The sequence below is a fragment of the Neodiprion lecontei genome, chromosome 1 (genome assembly GCF_021901455.1).
Source record: "Neodiprion lecontei isolate iyNeoLeco1 chromosome 1, iyNeoLeco1.1, whole genome shotgun sequence".
NCBI classification, from domain to species: Eukaryota; Metazoa; Arthropoda; class Insecta; order Hymenoptera; family Diprionidae; genus Neodiprion; species Neodiprion lecontei.
The window spans coordinates 21,365,935-21,383,695 of NC_060260.1; the positions used below are offsets into that span (position 1 = coordinate 21,365,935).

The following is a 17,761-nucleotide window of genomic DNA, read 5'->3' on the forward strand; positions in this document are numbered from 1 at the left end:
GATCTGAGTAGATACATATTATTGTATAATTTTTTACCCTTTTGTTGTATATTCGATTTTGGAATATTAACAGTTTTGCTTAAGAATTTCTGAAAATTTGTATTTATGTACCTGTTTAGAGTTATTTAATATCAAAGATTTTTTTAACAACTTTTACATTCCTTGTTAAATCTGTGGTATAAGTAGAAGCCGTATGGAAAGATCTCTTCAAAGAGAGTCTGTGGAAGGATATATTTATGAAACTAGTAAGTAAATTACATGGTCATGAAATTACCTGGACGTTTTTGACGTGTCATGTGCAACTCCTGCACTCAAACACGTCGAAAATTGATTGGTGTGGCTATTTATGGATATAGGTGAATAATGTACAACCCAGTTGAAGCGTAGTGATAATAATGTACTCATGCTGTCGTAAGTCAATTGTGATTCATGTACAATTTAGAGCTTACAATAAAAAAAAAAAAATCGGCTTAATATACGTTCAATTTGAACTTATGCAATACTTAAGTAATCATTATTAAGAATAAAGTTATCGATTACATATTAATAAATGCATGAGTTCATAATATACGTAAGTCCATTAATATACTTATTCTGTTATAATAACATAAAAGAGCACACCGTAGTCAAAATCTGTCTTCAAAAAACATTTCTATTGAAGTCTGTCTCTAATCGTGATTTTAGCAGGGTAGCGTTCGTAAGAAAAATAATTCCCTAACAATATAGAAATTTCTTTGAACAGTTGCTACAAAATTACTTAAAGGCTTTGATCTCGATGAAAGGAGTGGAGTCTTATGCCGTAGGAGTTCTGGGGAGTATTACATATATGGGCACACCATGGGAGCTTTCCAGCAACGTCACAGAGCGACACAGAGCGACACTGTGTCGAACATGGTGCTTTCCAACAACGACACAGAACGACACAGTCGGACACAGCTGCGGAGCATGGTTGGACACTGTGTCGGATTCATTGCTGCCAATTTTTTAGTTAAAGATTTTATTTTCGGCGCATGGTATTGTTTATATTTATTTATTAAATGCAATGATAATCTACACGCGTTTCACAAATGTTTTTTTTTCCTGGAGCGCTCAATGTTCCTAGATTTTTCGTATAATGCACGAGCGGACTCTTGTGAATGAATTAAGAACCTCAAAGCGTTCCAACAAGCACCAAGGCACAGTGTTCGACCGTGTAACACAGTGTCACACTGTGTCTCCTTGCTGGAAAGCTCCCCATGTATACTCACACTACGCTCTCGAGAGTAGTTCTGGTATATATTTTTGCATGCAACACGGCGTTATGAAACGACTACTTTGACGTATATTCAATAGCTACTTCTTGAGGGACGTAAGTATTCCAGATACTGAAATGTGATTACATTTGGTTTTATGTGAATATAAATCTTACTTGGGCTAAATAATACGCTTGATTATACCTATATATCTAAGTATGTGCGATTGTCTTACCATTACGGCTATTTCGTGTGGGCGAAATTGTCTATAATACGGAAGTGTATTTTACCTTCGGAAAAGAGCTCTCTGGGAGGCATCCAGGTTATATATAGTGATATTTAAATTTTGTAAAAGAATTTCGTAACCTTTACGCAAATTGATTTTCAATTAATAATGTATAGTTAGATATTAATAGTTAGATATAATCTAGTAACTTTTGGTTTCATTACAAGATTCTCATACCAAAGTTAGGTATGGTTAATAACAACTATATACAGTAATAATAAATGGGAAACATTGGTAGCGAGTTAGTCGGATGTTACAGCTTCGTGGCTTAACCTTAATTTGCCGCCGTGCTTGACAGCAGTCAAACGGTGATGAAGCTGGTGCAGGAAAGGAAATTGGCTTTTATTTGTTCACCTTTTCATCATACAGTTCATGTAAAATAGGATTATTTACCTGTTGAAAACTAAGAAAACGCAGCGAGAGAAATATATTAAACATCAATAGCATGTATTTTGAAGACATATTTCAATGCAAGAAATTTGGGAGAAATATAGAAGCGAGCTCGTCTGCGGCGTCGAGCGGGAAAGGAGCTTTTTTGATGTGAAAGGAAACGTCGGAAGTCCGTGTTTCAATGGTAGTGGACCCCGATTTCGATCACCGCACGGCGCATGCGCGACATGATCTTCTGGTTAAAGTATCCATTTTGGTCACATGTGAGTATTTCGAGCTGCTCTCGGTTTTTGTGGTAACTAATGGTGCTAATTCCTAAATAACGCAAGGAGAGGTTCGAATTTGATACGTGAATTTTTGCCCGGTTTGTATGCACGTGAAAGTGTTCGTACATTTTGAGATAAAAACGAATGAATATCGTAGTGACCTGCCGATGACAACGGGCCGCTGGCAATGTGGCTCTCCAGGCTTCTCACTTTCTTTCCCGCCATGTTAATAGTTATTCGCATCAAATACGTCAAGGAAAAGGCTACTTTTACATCCCGAAATCCAATTGCCAGGCCCTGCCAGTCCCAGTACTTTTTATCCTCGACTCCCTCTACGACGAGTATAACCCGGGCGTGCTGATGTATTCTTTGGTTAAGCCGTCGTATCGCCCCGTATCGCGGAATCCCAACCGATTATCACTAAATCATACCTAATATCTTGCTTCTGACCACTCTGATATCCTTCGAACGATAAGTAACTATTGTATTAATTTGCGCCCTAACATCATCGAGATTTCCTCCCCATTATAATATTCTAATTCCCAGAATAATTTCGTCAATATGCCACATGGCCACTGCATAGCTGTACCTGGATATCTTGCTAGTCACTCTATAACTCATTACTGGAGGTCAAGTAATACCTGTACTCTGACCATACTTTCGTATTATCACCGGTAACGGTTTTTTCATTGTCGTCAAAAACGAACATTCTGAAATTTTTACTCTTTTCTTTTTTTAATTTCCGACAGGCGGGTTTATAGCCGGCCATATGGTCCTAATCTTTTCCAACCGTTATCTTAGCCCAATTTCTACGAACTTGAAGCCTGCAGCCAGAGATGATATCTAACCTGCTTAGGTTGATATTAATAAAGTACTGCAGCCTGACATTCGAAATATTGTCAAATACGTTGAATCTCATCTACTTTTGTAGAAGTGTGGGTGCAAAATTAAACAGCATTAACCTATTTCAAAGAAGTTTTATGCATTTGGTTGCTGTTTCTGGCTGCTACCTTCAACTTCATCCAATTTCTTGCTAATAGAGTCTCTCTTTCTTTTAGTAACATTTTGACCGTCGTAATTGGTTTTTGTTTAAATCGTGCAATAAAATATCGATCTACCAGTGACTGCAGATGCAGTGAATTTTGCAATTGATACATGTATTATTTCTGTGATTCGTGATTGTCTCGTTTCTTGATCTCAGAAATGTTGAAGCTTTTGTGCATCTCAGTCTTTCACATATTTACTGACAAAATTTTCAACAGTACTTTTCTACAGTTGTTTCGTTTTCTCTTGTGTCTGCAGCTACAATATTTACTTCAAATCAATGATTGTTCAAAAATTGTTTCGCTCTAAATTCCAGAAAATCCTTAATGCCTCCGTCGGTTAGGTATCTATTTGTTCCTTTTTAAAATTTGAAAACAAGCTGTAAATGTGAAAGAACTTTTTGCCATTCACTATATTGTACTTCTTACTATATGCAACTAGCTTTGAATGCTGATGTGAAACTAAAGTTCTTAACCCAGTCGAGTCCTGTGTATGTTTTAAAGGAAACAATTTTTTTTTATGGACATATCTTTTTATTCAGACCCATTGCTCGACTAGCTACGAAAGTCTGTCCAACCAGAAATCAATAAAAGTTTATTTGTAGACAAAAATCAATTAAAAACGTGGTTTTGCTGAAATTAAATTTGAGAAATGCAGTCCAAAAGTAGTTAATTCCAAACCCAGTTATTAAAAATATTTCTTTGCATTTACTTGCAGTGTTAAACAATATGAGTATAGAAGGAACGCCTTGAGAGCAAACTGGCATTTAGCGAGTTTTGGAATTGCCAATTACTCTTCTACCTCAAGTTTTATGTGGATTGTATTATTTACCTCCAAAGAACAACACTAAAAATTGAATTTTTGCTCTTGAGTAACGATCATGTTTCATTTCCATTTTTGTTGTTCTTTAATGATTATTTGGTATTATTCTCTATATTCAGCATGAGGCTCGTTTGAGAAGTAGGTGGTGGAATTATTACCTTTGTACCTCAAAATTTGCATACTTTAAGTCCCTTAGATTTTGAACTCTTATAGAAGAGTTGCAAAATTATTCTACCTTTCTTCTTTTATAACATATTTTTGGTGAGAAAAAAAGTTTTCAGTAATGGCTATTTATGTTTGTTCCGATTATTCAATGAACTCTACACTGCCTTCATCTGTGCAGCATTGTTTTTAAGAATTCCTCGTTTCCTCGCTGTAATTTGGTATGACTCTATATTTGCAAAATACTTCTTCATGGGTCAATAAGTGACATTATAACCCTTCAAGTAAACATTGGTATATAACCACCCATAGCTCAAATTCAATGCTCTGTATGTTTTTTAACTGAAAAAAATGATTCATCAATTTTTCTGTGTATCAGCAACATTATATATTTGCTCAAAGACAATGTAAATTTATTTTTGAGACATTCCAATATATCCATGAATTTTTTGGATATTATGTAATTGATCATTTCAAAAATACAGCTGTTCAAAACTGAACATGGGTGGTAACCACCCAGTCTGTGCTTGACGATTGGAAATATAAGTGTATTCTCAAAGAGCTTAAAAGCGTTTTGCTGATATGCCATTTTTGGCTGAATAAGATTACTAGTATTACGAAATTAAGTCATGGAAATATGAAAATTGTTCGCAAATCTTCTAATGTTTCGTATCAAGAAGCTGATTATCTCCTTCATTAAATACCTTAAACTGCCATTTTCGGATTAATAATTTTTTCCCACCAAATTGTATATTTCATTAGAAGGCAAAATCGAATCATGATATTGAAACTAACCGGCAATATGCAGCCTATGTTACAGTAGAACCTTGTTTATCCGGCCTTTGATTTACTGAGATTCCACATTATCAAAGACATCCGACTGATCGAAGCACTCTGCATGGTCTGAGATACATAGTCGCATAATTAGAAAAAAAAATTTTCTTACCTGACTATTGATCCGATAATGCATGCTAGCACTAATAATTAATATATGTATTTTCATACAGCATTATGGCATCAGATGTAAAAATACAGAATTTTAATTAATATGTTATAGATAATGGATGCTAGTGCATGTTTTCCATGTTATCCGAGACTTGACTTCTCCGAAGTTCCTTCTCCTCCTACATTAAAACAGACAGATGAGGTTCTACTGTATTGATATACATTGAAAATAAATCATCAGGCAATGCAATGCTCAGGAAAAAAGTACCGAACAGTCCAATAATTAATATCTGGTTAATCTCGAGCCATTATAACACATTCAAACATATATATGAAGTTTCGAGGATATCTAGAACTTTGATACGTATTACCTGCTGCCTGTTGTTTCTTAGAGCCAGCATAATGCAGGAATCAAGATGAAAATATAGTTATAAAAAAGTTAATATTCTATTAGTTTTTCAATGAGACACTCCAAGCTTAGAGGGTGGAAGAAACGTCTTTAATTTTTCGTAATGGGCAAAAATAAGTCTCATTGGGCACCCTAAATGTGAGATTGTTCAAAATATTTTTCTGGTTGTGTATAAAAATATTCAGATCACACAATTAATATACTACGATTGTAGAAGGGTTTTTAAAAATTGTTCATTGAAGATTTCTCTTGTGATTTTATTTTTTTCACAAGTCGAAAAGATGCCCCCCCGCCCGCAATGTGATTGGATTCATTCAAAGATTAAATGTTTATACATCTAGTTTGCAATATATTTATTTATTTATTGTTATACTGTTTAAGCTTGTTGAGAGTTTTCTCAGCAACTTGGAGAAATTTAAAGACATTCTGATTTCTAAGATTGTTATTTTTATGGAATTTACTTCATTGTTCTCAGCAGAATTACACAAAGTAGAAAGTGTGTGATTCCTTATGTATCTCAAGCTTTGATTGATTAAACTTGATCAAAAAACAAGTTGTCACTACTTCTGACAAAAACATGGACATACCTGTTCAAATCCAAAGGTTTATCGATCGAAAGTTTCTTGATACCAGATGTGGTACTCAAGTTTAATGAATAGCTAATAATCTAGAGGCAAAGAAGTACAAACCATTCGAAAGGCATTTTTAACAATGTTTTGATTCTATTCTGCAAGATTTTTATAAAGCAGGAAATTTCGTTTCTAGTTTGCAGGAAATGTAAAGACTTAAGACTTGCAAAAAATTATTCATTCCACAAAATGTAATAATTCCAAAACAGAAGCTGATAATATAGGTATACTGTGCCTTTTCCGTGAATACTACTTCATTACTTCTGAGTGACTGGTAACCAACTTGGTGGACGTCATCTTGAATCAAGGGATTTTCGGATCAGGTATCTTTAGGTGTCCCATGTCTGTGAATATGTTCAACTTCTTATAAATTAAAAAAAAAGAAAGAAAAAAAAGCACACGTTAAAGCAGTATTCAACTGTGAGTGAAGGGGGTGCCCTGATCAATTTCGGCATTGACGTATATACCTCCAAATATCGAAGTCCACGTATCTAAAACACAAAAAGGATTTAATACCTCATTGTACACCTAATTCTGAACAAAAATATTCCAATACATTTTCATTTGATATAGAAATAAAGAAATAGCATTAATTCTATGAATTTACTTTTGCAATTGATTTGCAATTGCAAAAAAAGATAAATCCATCAAAGAGATCAATCTCAAATTTTAGATTTGTCTCACTTGGAGTTATTTTGCAGTTGTCTGCAAAACATACAATTTTGAAAAATAGAGAACTTTGGCAACTGAAACTATATGCACTAATGGTGAAATAAAGCTGACGTTAGCCACCAAGTGCAGCAGAGTGCTTTTGAACAGGTTGATGCAGTACAGTTTTGGACATATAATTTTATAAAAGTATTAATACCTTGTGATATTTGTGGAAATTTTTACTTCCGAACTGCACTGCCTTCTTTCGATCGACGTTAATTCGTTCAGTTGCAAACTTTGGATGCTGGCTTCGTCTTGATAATCATGAACATGTTTTAAAGTTCTCTTAGAGTACTGTAAGTTATGATATTGTTTCAAGAGAATTTAAGACCCCACACTAAGTGATTGTCATGTTTCTGGTTAAACAAAATATTATCCTGTCCATAGAGACAACCCTAATTCGACATGGCAGACATTGAGGATACTCATTTTGAGACCGGTGACTCTGGGGCATCTGTGACGTATCCGCAACAATGTTCGGCACTTCGCAAGAACGGGTTTGTCATGCTGAAATCTCGTCCATGCAAGATTGTTGAAATGTCGACATCGAAGACTGGCAAGCATGGCCACGCCAAGGTTCATCTAGTCGGTATCGACATATTCACGTCGAAAAAGTACGAAGATATTTGTCCGTCCACGCACAACATGGATGTTCCATTCGTCAAACGAGAGGACTACCAGGCAAGGATTCAATTTTTACTATAACAAAACGGAAAAAAGATATAGGGACGGAGTTATTTTGACGAATCCATGAAGTTTTTGATTTTGGTAGAAACTATCGTCGACAAATGATAAATTCTAAACTGCAAATAAAAAAAGGTTCAGTTAAAAAGCATTATATGAGAGCTTTTGCAGTGGGTAAAAACCATTTGAGTTTTTATGAACAATTTTCCATTCGTATTAGTTATTGTCAGAAAATTCGTCTTTAACAAAAAAGAAATATGAGGATTTCCAAAAATTTATATCAATTTATTAAAAACAAGCACCATACACGTTAATGTAACGTATTTGTCATTAAAATCTTCTGTACATTTCTCTTCTGATTTAGTTGACAGACATATCTGATGACAATTATCTGAGTTTAATGGCTGACAATGGAGATATCCGCGAGGATCTAAAGATTCCAGATGGGGAACTGGGTATTCAATTACGTGCCGATTTTGACGCCGGCAAAGAACTGCTGGTAAGTATTTTTGTTATTTATTCTTATTTGTGTCGATATTATCCATTGACATAGGAAATATATATAATATATAATAATAGGAAATGAATATTCAATATTTTATGCAACACTAGTATGGTTTACACATCTTTCTTTTCCTGCGTTCCTTATGTAAAGGAATTATTCCTGCGACAGTACAAAAAAAAGCCATAGAGTACATAAAAGTGCACTCTTACATCCTAGTGCTTAAAAGTGCTCTTTTTTGTATTCCGTTGTAATAAAAAAAACTTGTAAACCATACTTTTTTAACGTAAAGTATTATGTACACCATGGAGACAAATTCTTTCTCCTCGTGTATTTGTAATGTTTGTCTTCGTCTCACTTACGCAATTGCCTACAACTCATACTGCAAACTTATGCTTGTCATAAAAAGACCTACATTACCTTCTTGGTGCACAATCTACTATTAGACAGGACTTACATAAATTGAAACTAAATAGTACTGTAAGCAGTGAATCATTATTCGAACCAAAAACAGTTTAGAGGCACACCCTATACAATATTTTTCCTAGCAAAGCATGAAAAGTCAGTTCGACGCCAGTTTTGACTCGCATCTTTGATTGCGCAACTGAAGTTACAAAATCTTAATATGGCAGTTCTGACGTTAGTGGTATAAAGTGCCACTTTATGGTTCAAAAACAGGCATCAAAAAGTGGCTTTTTCATGTCTGTAAAAAAAAATTAAATTTTCCAGTCACTTGTCAGATTATGTTTGCTATTTTACTGTCCGAAAACTTGTAACCTGTGAGAATAGATGACGATTAAAATCGAACAGAACTGATGAATGTTGAGATGTTTCGTCATGTTATTTCCAACAAACTTAAAAAGTTATGTTCCTTTACCTCCTTTCTTCTTCCGATTAGAAGTCACAGATTGCTGTTAATATGTAGACAGTGATCTACATTTCAAACTATTCACCAGTACTCACAATACTTTTATGGAAGAAAATTATGATCATTGAACAGAATATAAACTTGAGAAATGTTCAGAAAATTTGTATTTCTGGGTAGAATATCTTGAAAAATTTCAGAATTGAAGGTTCGAAAATGTAATGAGTATGAAATTAGTAACGTTACTGTAACAATGTATGTTTAGGAAAAATCGTTATTTCGCACCTTTAGGATCGCCTGAAATTTTATTAACCATGATAAACAAAACGTACTCATATTTTTAAGAGCAAAGTCCTTGAAATGCATTCAGATATTGCACAGTCATGATTTTTACCTTGATGTTTTGTTATGTTAACGTTACAAACTTCAGCTTCGTAAGATGTATGCCAACTCTGGTATGATGATGCCTTGTCTGTTTGGAAAAAGAATGTTGATGTGTTAAAGAGTTCAACGTGATTTTTTGAAACTAAAGTCGACTGTCCTTTTTTTGAACCGTACAAGCATACTGTTACATTGTTACCTTTCAAATATAATATTTCGTACTCACGAAATGTGTACGTCATGTTGTGATTCATAAAAAACTAGGTCAAGGAGTTTTGAGCATGAGGCCTGTTTTACTGATCATCCAATATTTTTTGACTCGCAATCAATGATAAACCATATTATTTATTAAATATTAGTAGAAAGATCGCGTCCCTATGAAATCACATATTATTTTGGTTCTCTATGTTAAATAATACTCCTATTATTCTCAACAGCACTCTGTTATGAAAAAAATTATAGCGTGTCTTCTACTTTTTATTATTCTATTCTTTTTGGTTATATCCCTGTCGGGTGCCTTTATAGTTAACAATAAGATAAATGACCCCAGTTACTGACATTTTAAGACCAGTGTCTCACTTTGCACATGGGAATTGATAAGAATAACTGATGACTAGTGTTGTAATTTCTCATCAGAGCCCGCCATTGACTGTTTATCGAGTGGTGAGGGAAAGAACCATTGTATTGTGTGGTGAAAGGGGAGTGATCAGGAAGTGAGACAGGGTCAGAAACTGGGGTTATTACCTTAGATTCACTGCATCCATTCTCGGAATTTAATTGATATTAGGAAGATGCTCTAATACTGGCAGAAAACTAGCATTGTGAGTTTTTACCTACATTTTTAATTCGACTGCAAATTCAACTGTATGTAACTTTTGTAATCTGTAATATCAGAAATCAATTACCAGTGACATTGTAATGGTTCATTCGCTCAAAATCAATGGGTAATTACTGTTTTGATTCACACCAATAAGTAGGTATTTATTTGAAAATCATTCAATTAAACGCTTGTTATGTTGTTTTAATAAATAAACATTACAAAAATAGAACGCGAAATGAATTTTGTTCGCGTGTGCATAAATTTGAATTACAATGATAATGTGTCAATTTTTCTCATGACCCATTTCATAAGTAATTTGTAATCAATTTTCTTTCAATTACCCTTTGCAAAAGTTATTTGTGTATGGGGCATTCCAAAAAGTATCGATTAAGAACGGAAATTGGTATTTCCGATTTACTTCAAACTTTTTTCTGTGAAAGTACTGGTCGAAAAACTAAGCCCTGATTTTTTTCAAAGCTTTTCAATCCTGCCTATGTAAGATATTACCATCTCCAAGGCGGCCATTTTCTAAAATTGGAAAAAATTCAGAAAATTCTAGAAAATATTTCAAAATTTTCTAACTCTATTCAAAGATGGAGATTTCATCACAGCAAAAGTTGGATTCCGAATATTTATTTATTTATTTATAACTATCAACGGAAATAACTTAATATTCTTAAAATACATAACATTAATATAGAATATATATATATATATAAAAAAAACAATATATTGTATAAAAATTTAACAAAGTATAAAACTAGAGTGTTTTCAACTAAGATTTAGATAACTAGAGTGCCTCTCTGGCTAACGCTTTGAAGTGACTGATCGGTTGGTTAAAGATATCCATCCAACCACTGTTACTATTCGCTAACATACTCAGTTGCATAATGATGGATTTGTGGGTGTAACTGGCTAGATATTGGTTCGGTATTGCAAATGTGTGTACATTGTGTCTCGATCTTCTGTTTGGCACTCTTAAGTTAAACATTTTCAAAATTGAAGGGCAGTCTATTAAATTGTTGAACATTTTGAATAGAAACATTGCATCTGTGAATTTACGTGTTTTTTCGAGAGACTTGAATCCTGATTGCTGGCTAATTCTTTCATAATTGTGATTAAGAAATGACATGGGTGAGTCTGTTTTGTAGGATGCACATCTTAGAAAGAGGTGTTGTACGTATTCTAATTTTCTGCTACTAACGTCCGTTTTGGGAGACCAAATAATGGACGCGTAGTTCAATATTGGTCTAACAAAAGTGTCATAGAGTCTGATCATTGATCGAACATCAGATAAAGGTTTCGATTTTCTCAGTATGTAAAACAAGATCCTCATTGAGTTTGCTTTGACGTGGTCTATGTGGAGATCGAACGTCAGGTGACAGTCGAAAATAACTCCAAGATCGCTGGCTACGGTTTTTCTTTCTAAGATTTGGTTTTCTAGCATGTATTCCACATTTGCGTATCTAGAATCGGTATTATTTCTAAAGAAAAACATTGAGTAGCATTTTTTTTGTATTAAGCGCAAGTCCATTCTCTTTGCACCATTGGCAGACACTATTAAGGTCGTATTGAAGTAGGAATAAGTCTGAAGGACTCTTGATTTCGCAGTAGATTTTCAGGTCATCTGCAAATAGTAGAAACTTGGTGAATTTGATGCAGTTTTCATTATCGTTGATAAAAATCAAGAATAAGAGTGGTCCCAGGTGTGAGCCCTGAGGGACTCCAGAGTCCGCAATGATAGGTTTTGATTGATAGTTGTTGAATTTGACCGTTTGTTTCCGGTTTCTCAGGTACAATTCGAACCGTTGTAAGAGATTTCCTCCTATGCCATGACACTTTAGTTTTTCTGTGAGAAGCTTGTGATTCACCGAGTCAAATGCCTTAGCTAAGTCCATATAAACAGCATGAGTTTTATTTCGGTTAGTAAAGGAGGTAATTATTTCCTCAAGCATCACTGCCAGGTTGCTGACAGTGGATCGTTTTTCTCTAAATCCATGTTGCTCATCGAGAAGGTTTGCTGACAGATGGAATTTTATTTTGTTGAAAACTATGGAATCAAATACTTTGGCAAAGACGTTAATAATGCTAATTGGTCTGTAGTTTTTTATGTTGGACTTGACGCCATTCTTGAATATTGGTATTATGTGACTTTCTCTCCATGTGCTAGGGAAAGTACCTTGATTCATAGAGCACTTGAATAATGAAAGCAAAGGTTTTGCTAAGTTTTCCTTGCATGAAAAGATGAAGTACGGGTGTAGTCCATCAGGGCCACCCGAGGCATCTACATTTAGTCCACTCAAGGCTTTCAGGATTTCTTGTTCAGTAGTTTGAATCGTATGCATGTTTTTTGGCGAAATAATCGGCAATTTACAGCCAGCAAGAGAGTCTTTTCTATAGACACTGCCGAAAAAATCTAAAAAAAAGGTTTGCAATTTTCTCACTCTGGTCAGATGTAACATCGTTTAGATGAATGGTTGCGGGATAACCAAACTTTTCTAAATCGTTGACATATTTGAAGAAATTCTTCGGGTCCCTTTTTATGTTTTTTTCTAAGTTTGACAGGAATTGTGCATTATCGCGTTTGAATTGCAGTTTCACTTGTGCTCTGAGGTGCTTGAATTCTAACCAGTCACATTAAAAGTTATGTTGCCTAAATCTGCGATGTGAGGTTTTCTTTTGAATGATTAGACTTATCAGCTTTTTGGTATACCAATTAGGAAACCTGTTATCATGTTTTTCTCTTGTGGCATATGTTTAATGGCTAATTCTTGCAGTTTTTGGTTGAGAATATTGCACATATCATCTATAGGGCGGTTCTCGAAAAGAGATTTCCAGTTAATTTCACTAAGACCTTTATTGATGTTATCGTAGTTACCTTTTCTGAAGTTCATTTATCAATGGTACAAACATTGGACCATATAGTAATATGTCAAAAGCTTCGTGTAGTTTGTCGATTTTACTCAGCGGATCGATGCTAGTAGAAATTGTGGGCTTTGAAAACGAGGTAAAAATTAGATCAAGTGTATTTCCTGACGAATTTACAAAATCATTGATTTGTCTGAAATTTAGGCAGTCAAATGCATTGCATACAATTGATGAATAAGAATTCTCGACCTCGTATATAATCTATTATAGAATCTTGGTGATCGGTCGATTAAGTAACCGTATTTTTAGTTAACGTTTCGACCCGGATATGGGCCCTCCTCAGAACGATTTATTTATTTAACTGTCAAGAACAACAAATTTTTTTTTTTTTTTTTTTTTAAATAATAATACTAGAAGTACAATCAGACATTAAATATTGTAGATGTAATACTCTTAGGGCTATTATATATTATTGGTTAGTGAGAACAATTTGATTAATTGAAAAAAGAAAGGCTTAAAGTGTTATTTACCTTTTTTTAAAAGTAAGTGGACTAAGATGTAGTCGAATTCACAATTTACAATTTGTGGAGACAATGTTCTTTGAGTGACGGTAGTCAATGTCAATCTTCTAGTTATTTTACAAGTAGGAGTTAATAGTTGGAAGTCATTAATTAAAAAGATTAAAGAACTATGTTTCTTCACAGTCAATATGTCATTGTGTTAAAAGGTTTTAAAGAAGGTCTTTGTAGCAGTAAAATTAGTTTGCAAAGTGTCCAAGAAGTGGAGCTAGGCTCTTTATGACTATGTTCCTCATGTCTAACAAAAATTATTATTGAGTAAGAATTTCTTCTCTGCATGCACGATGTAAGGAGACTGTAGTGTGTAGATGTTATGTTTACCCTTTTTGAATCCTTTGCTTCCGATGAGAAGCCCGTAAGACGGCAATGCCGTCTAATAAATCGTCTCATCGGAAGCAAAGGATTCAAAAAGGGTAAACATAACATCTACACACTACAGTCTCCTTACATCGTGCATGTAGAGAAGAAATTCTTACTCATACAAATCGGGCACATGAAAACAAATTTGAACTCACTGGTTATGAGAGAAATTAATGACAACAGAGTCAGGGCGGCTAGGTGGTCTAGTGGAGTAAGTCTCCGGTAAAGCATCGCTAGATACCAGGTTCGATTCCTGGCTCCGTCGTTAATTTTTCAAAATTCACCAGTTGTTCAAATTTACATATTTTCAAAAATTATTATTGGTTGAACCGATTGGGTCAACAGGTGAATAACGACTGATGGGAGAAACAAATATGATCCAGAGTGAAGGTGAAACTAATATAAACAATTATACAGAAAAACAAAAAATATTTTGTGAAAAAAATTATGTAGAAAAACTGTGTTATGGGGACAAAAATTTTGTGTATCTAGTTAAGGTTAAACAATATTTGTTGTGTGGGCGGAGATTAGAGGTTTGTAAATATTACTTAAATGTTCAAATTCTTGTCTAAGATTAACGGAATTGGTGTGACCTACAATGTTGCACATTTCTAGTAATAGTCTTTTATAATAATTGGGTTCTTCACGAAGGATGTTTGTATTGTCGTAGTTAAAAGTATGTTGTTTATTGATACTATGTTTTGTTAGAGCGGTGTGACGTTCTTCAATCTCATGTACATTGCGTTGATGTTCTTTGATTCTGGTGTTAAGGTGGCGGCCAGTTTGTCCGATATAAACTTGGTTGCAATCATTGCAAGGTATTTTATACACAACAAAAAAAAAAAAATTTTGTTGTTCTTGACAGTTAAATAAATAAATCGTTCTGAGGAGGGCCCATATCCGGGTCGAAACGTTAACTAAAAATACGTTTACTTAATTGACCGATCACCAAGATTCTATAATAGATACATTGCATACAATATTACAGGAGTTTCTATAAGAGACACTAGGATGGTTAGATTTGTGTGAGAGATGGTCATTTGTATGACTCCACTTGCAATTAGGTAGGTAGGAATATAATGCAAACAGAAATTATTTTAGTAGTGCGTTTTTCATATGAAAATGATAAAAAATGATCCCTATAACATGGGTCGAAAAAATATATTCACAGATTTCAACTTGAAAAATAGTAACTACCTACGTCTTTGCTAGGTAGCGCACTGAACGTCAGTATAAAATGTCGAAAATCGCAGCGGCAGCACCGCTAGGTGCAAACGTTCATGTATTCAGGCAAGAGTTCGTATTACTCGTCTCTAGTGCACCGTCAACAAAGGTACCACGAGCAAAAAATCTCATAACCTACAATACAACGATACATCTTTTACCTTCTGGTATATGCAATCGTTGATCAGCAACAATGCAATCTACTTCAAGATTTTATGATCAGTGCTGTAATCCATACAACTTGAAAGGACATAGAAAACACCAAAGTAGAGAATTACATATTGTAACATTACAATTACTCCTCCCATCTTTGATACGATATAGTATTTTTCTATAGAACACAAGACGACTATGAAAATACAGTCAAGTTCCTAACATCAAGGTATAATAACACGCATAGAATTCCACACATGCAACAAATGCATTGCGTCATTCCAGTACTAGCCAAAACTGAAATTATTGCTCATCGCTATTCTGCGTCAAAGATTTATCTTTCTCATAAGATAATCAAATAACTATCATATATGTATAAAACATTGTAATATGTATGTTTTAATATAAATGTTTCATTCCGTAACTCTGTAAAAATATTTTTTTCGACCCATGTTATAGGGAACTTTTTTTTGTTCATTTTCATGTGAAAAACGCATTACAGAAATAATTTTCAAAATTTTTCCTGAATTTTTTCAGATTTCAGAAAATGGTCGCTTTTGAGATGGTAATATCTCAGATACGCATGACTGAAAAAAATTTTAGAAAATCCAGGGCTTCGTTTTTCTACCAGTACTTTCACAGAAAAAAATTTGAAGTAAATCACAAATACCAATTTTCTTTCTTGATCGATACTTCGTGCAATGCCCCATATGAATTTTTTTTTTAATTAGTAATAACAAAAGTAATCATTAATAATCAGAATATTTTTTTAAAACAATTTTCATAATAGTGTATAGGTGATACGTATTATTTGAAAATTATTTTAAAAGTGGAACGCATCTGGGAAATCTCCCCCACCCTTCCCTCCTACCAAACCTTACATAATTGATGGACGAGCTCTCTATGGATTTTCTGTTATTTTGTTTGAATTGTAAAAATTTTGATTATAATTCTAGCTGTAACTAAAGCATTTTAAAAAACAACTGAATCTTTTACTAATGCGATCATTTTCTTCAATTTTTTTTTTTTGAATATTTTTTATGGTTGTGTCGTGAGGAGTGCTCTAACATTTTTACGAGTTTGGATGGTACATTCAAAACTCTTGACCGTAAATGTTACTACGTTCGAAAGGCAGAAATGTTTTACAAGGAAAAAAACGATCAGAATACTTTTTACTTCGAGTGTGTCCTTTTTCATAGCATATAATGTTTAACTTATATACATCATTTTTCTATTTTCAGTGCACTGTTCTTAAAGCCTGTGGCGAAGAAGTGGTAATTGCCATAAAAACCAACACTGCCCTGGATAAATAATTGTGTTTATTCAACTGCAACTATCATCATAAGCCGCTAACCCGATTGACATCTCGTCAATGGTATTGGAACAAGCTTGGTATCGTCAATAAATATAACAGCTCAACAGCGGTGATGAGTAACTTTTTATCAAAGTAACATCTCCTTACTTACCAAATTTCTAAACAACCATCTGCTAAAATTTTTTAAAAGTGATGTAAGTAAAAGAAAACTAGTGAGCAGTTTGCGTTCTAGTTTCAAACATGAAAACACACACATACATAAACACATACGTTGTTTGTTATACACGAGGTACGACGAATACAACTACTTTTCATCAAAGGGTTGATTGATTGAAAAGAGTCAAAAAAAAACAATAAAATTTACATGTAAAAGCCTTTGAACATCTTTTGATTTTCTTGAAATTTTATTTTCAGACATTTTTTAGATCTTTTTTTTTTTTTATCATTAATCAAAATTCATCTATTATCAAACAGCTAAACAACTTATATTAATAATATTAATAATAATGATTACGATTACGATAATGATAGTAATAATAATAATAAAACTTGATATGCACGACAAGATAAATATAATACTGCAGTTACTGGTATGTTATTATTTTAAACGAAAATTAGTAGGTGGAACTGAAATTTCGCGTGACATTTTAATCTTTATTTATTTGTTTTTCACATTCAAATTAAACCAGATTACATTTATTGTTATCATATACATATATGTATATAAAAAATTGCCTTGGATAAATCTATGACTACACAATAATTTTCAAATGCTTAATATTTTAAGTAGCAATAAATGTCACATTTTGAAAATAGTCTCGCAGAATGAGGCCAAAACTTGAAAGGTATCATCTCTCGTGATATTCACGGTAAACTTTACTTCAGGAAATGTACAATAACAAGGAATTTGAGTATTCCTACCCCATATATAATTTTCAGGACTAACACGATACTGACAAAGAATCGAAATCAAGGAAATGTGCGTACAATTGGTATTTGCGTCACGTTATTTACGGTAGGAAGTATAAAAATGAAATGTTCTCCTAGAATAGAAGCTTGTAAAAACCTAAACTTATCTGAATAGATCTTAAGTGCAATAAACAAAAGCATCTTAA

General features: G+C 33.6%; 1 protein-coding gene across 4 annotated transcripts; it reads left to right on the forward strand.

The window, feature by feature from the left end:
- The first annotated feature begins 2,026 nt into the window (after positions 1-2,026).
- LOC107226574 (eukaryotic translation initiation factor 5A) lies at positions 2,027-17,761 on the forward strand. Of its 4 annotated transcripts, none has more exons than XM_015667437.2 (4): positions 2,027-2,171; positions 7,284-7,577; positions 7,945-8,079; positions 16,573-17,761. In XM_015667437.2, exons 2-4 carry the CDS (start codon positions 7,302-7,304, stop codon positions 16,642-16,644), a joined length of 483 nt encoding a protein of 160 aa, XP_015522923.1. In that variant the 5' UTR covers positions 2,027-2,171; positions 7,284-7,301; the 3' UTR covers positions 16,645-17,761. The 4 variants fall into 4 exon arrangements, with proteins under 4 accessions (XP_015522923.1, XP_015522922.1, XP_046600000.1 ...); XM_015667436.2 differs by having other exon boundaries at positions 2,135-2,272; XM_046744044.1 differs by lacking the exon at positions 2,027-2,171 and adding an exon at positions 6,420-6,508.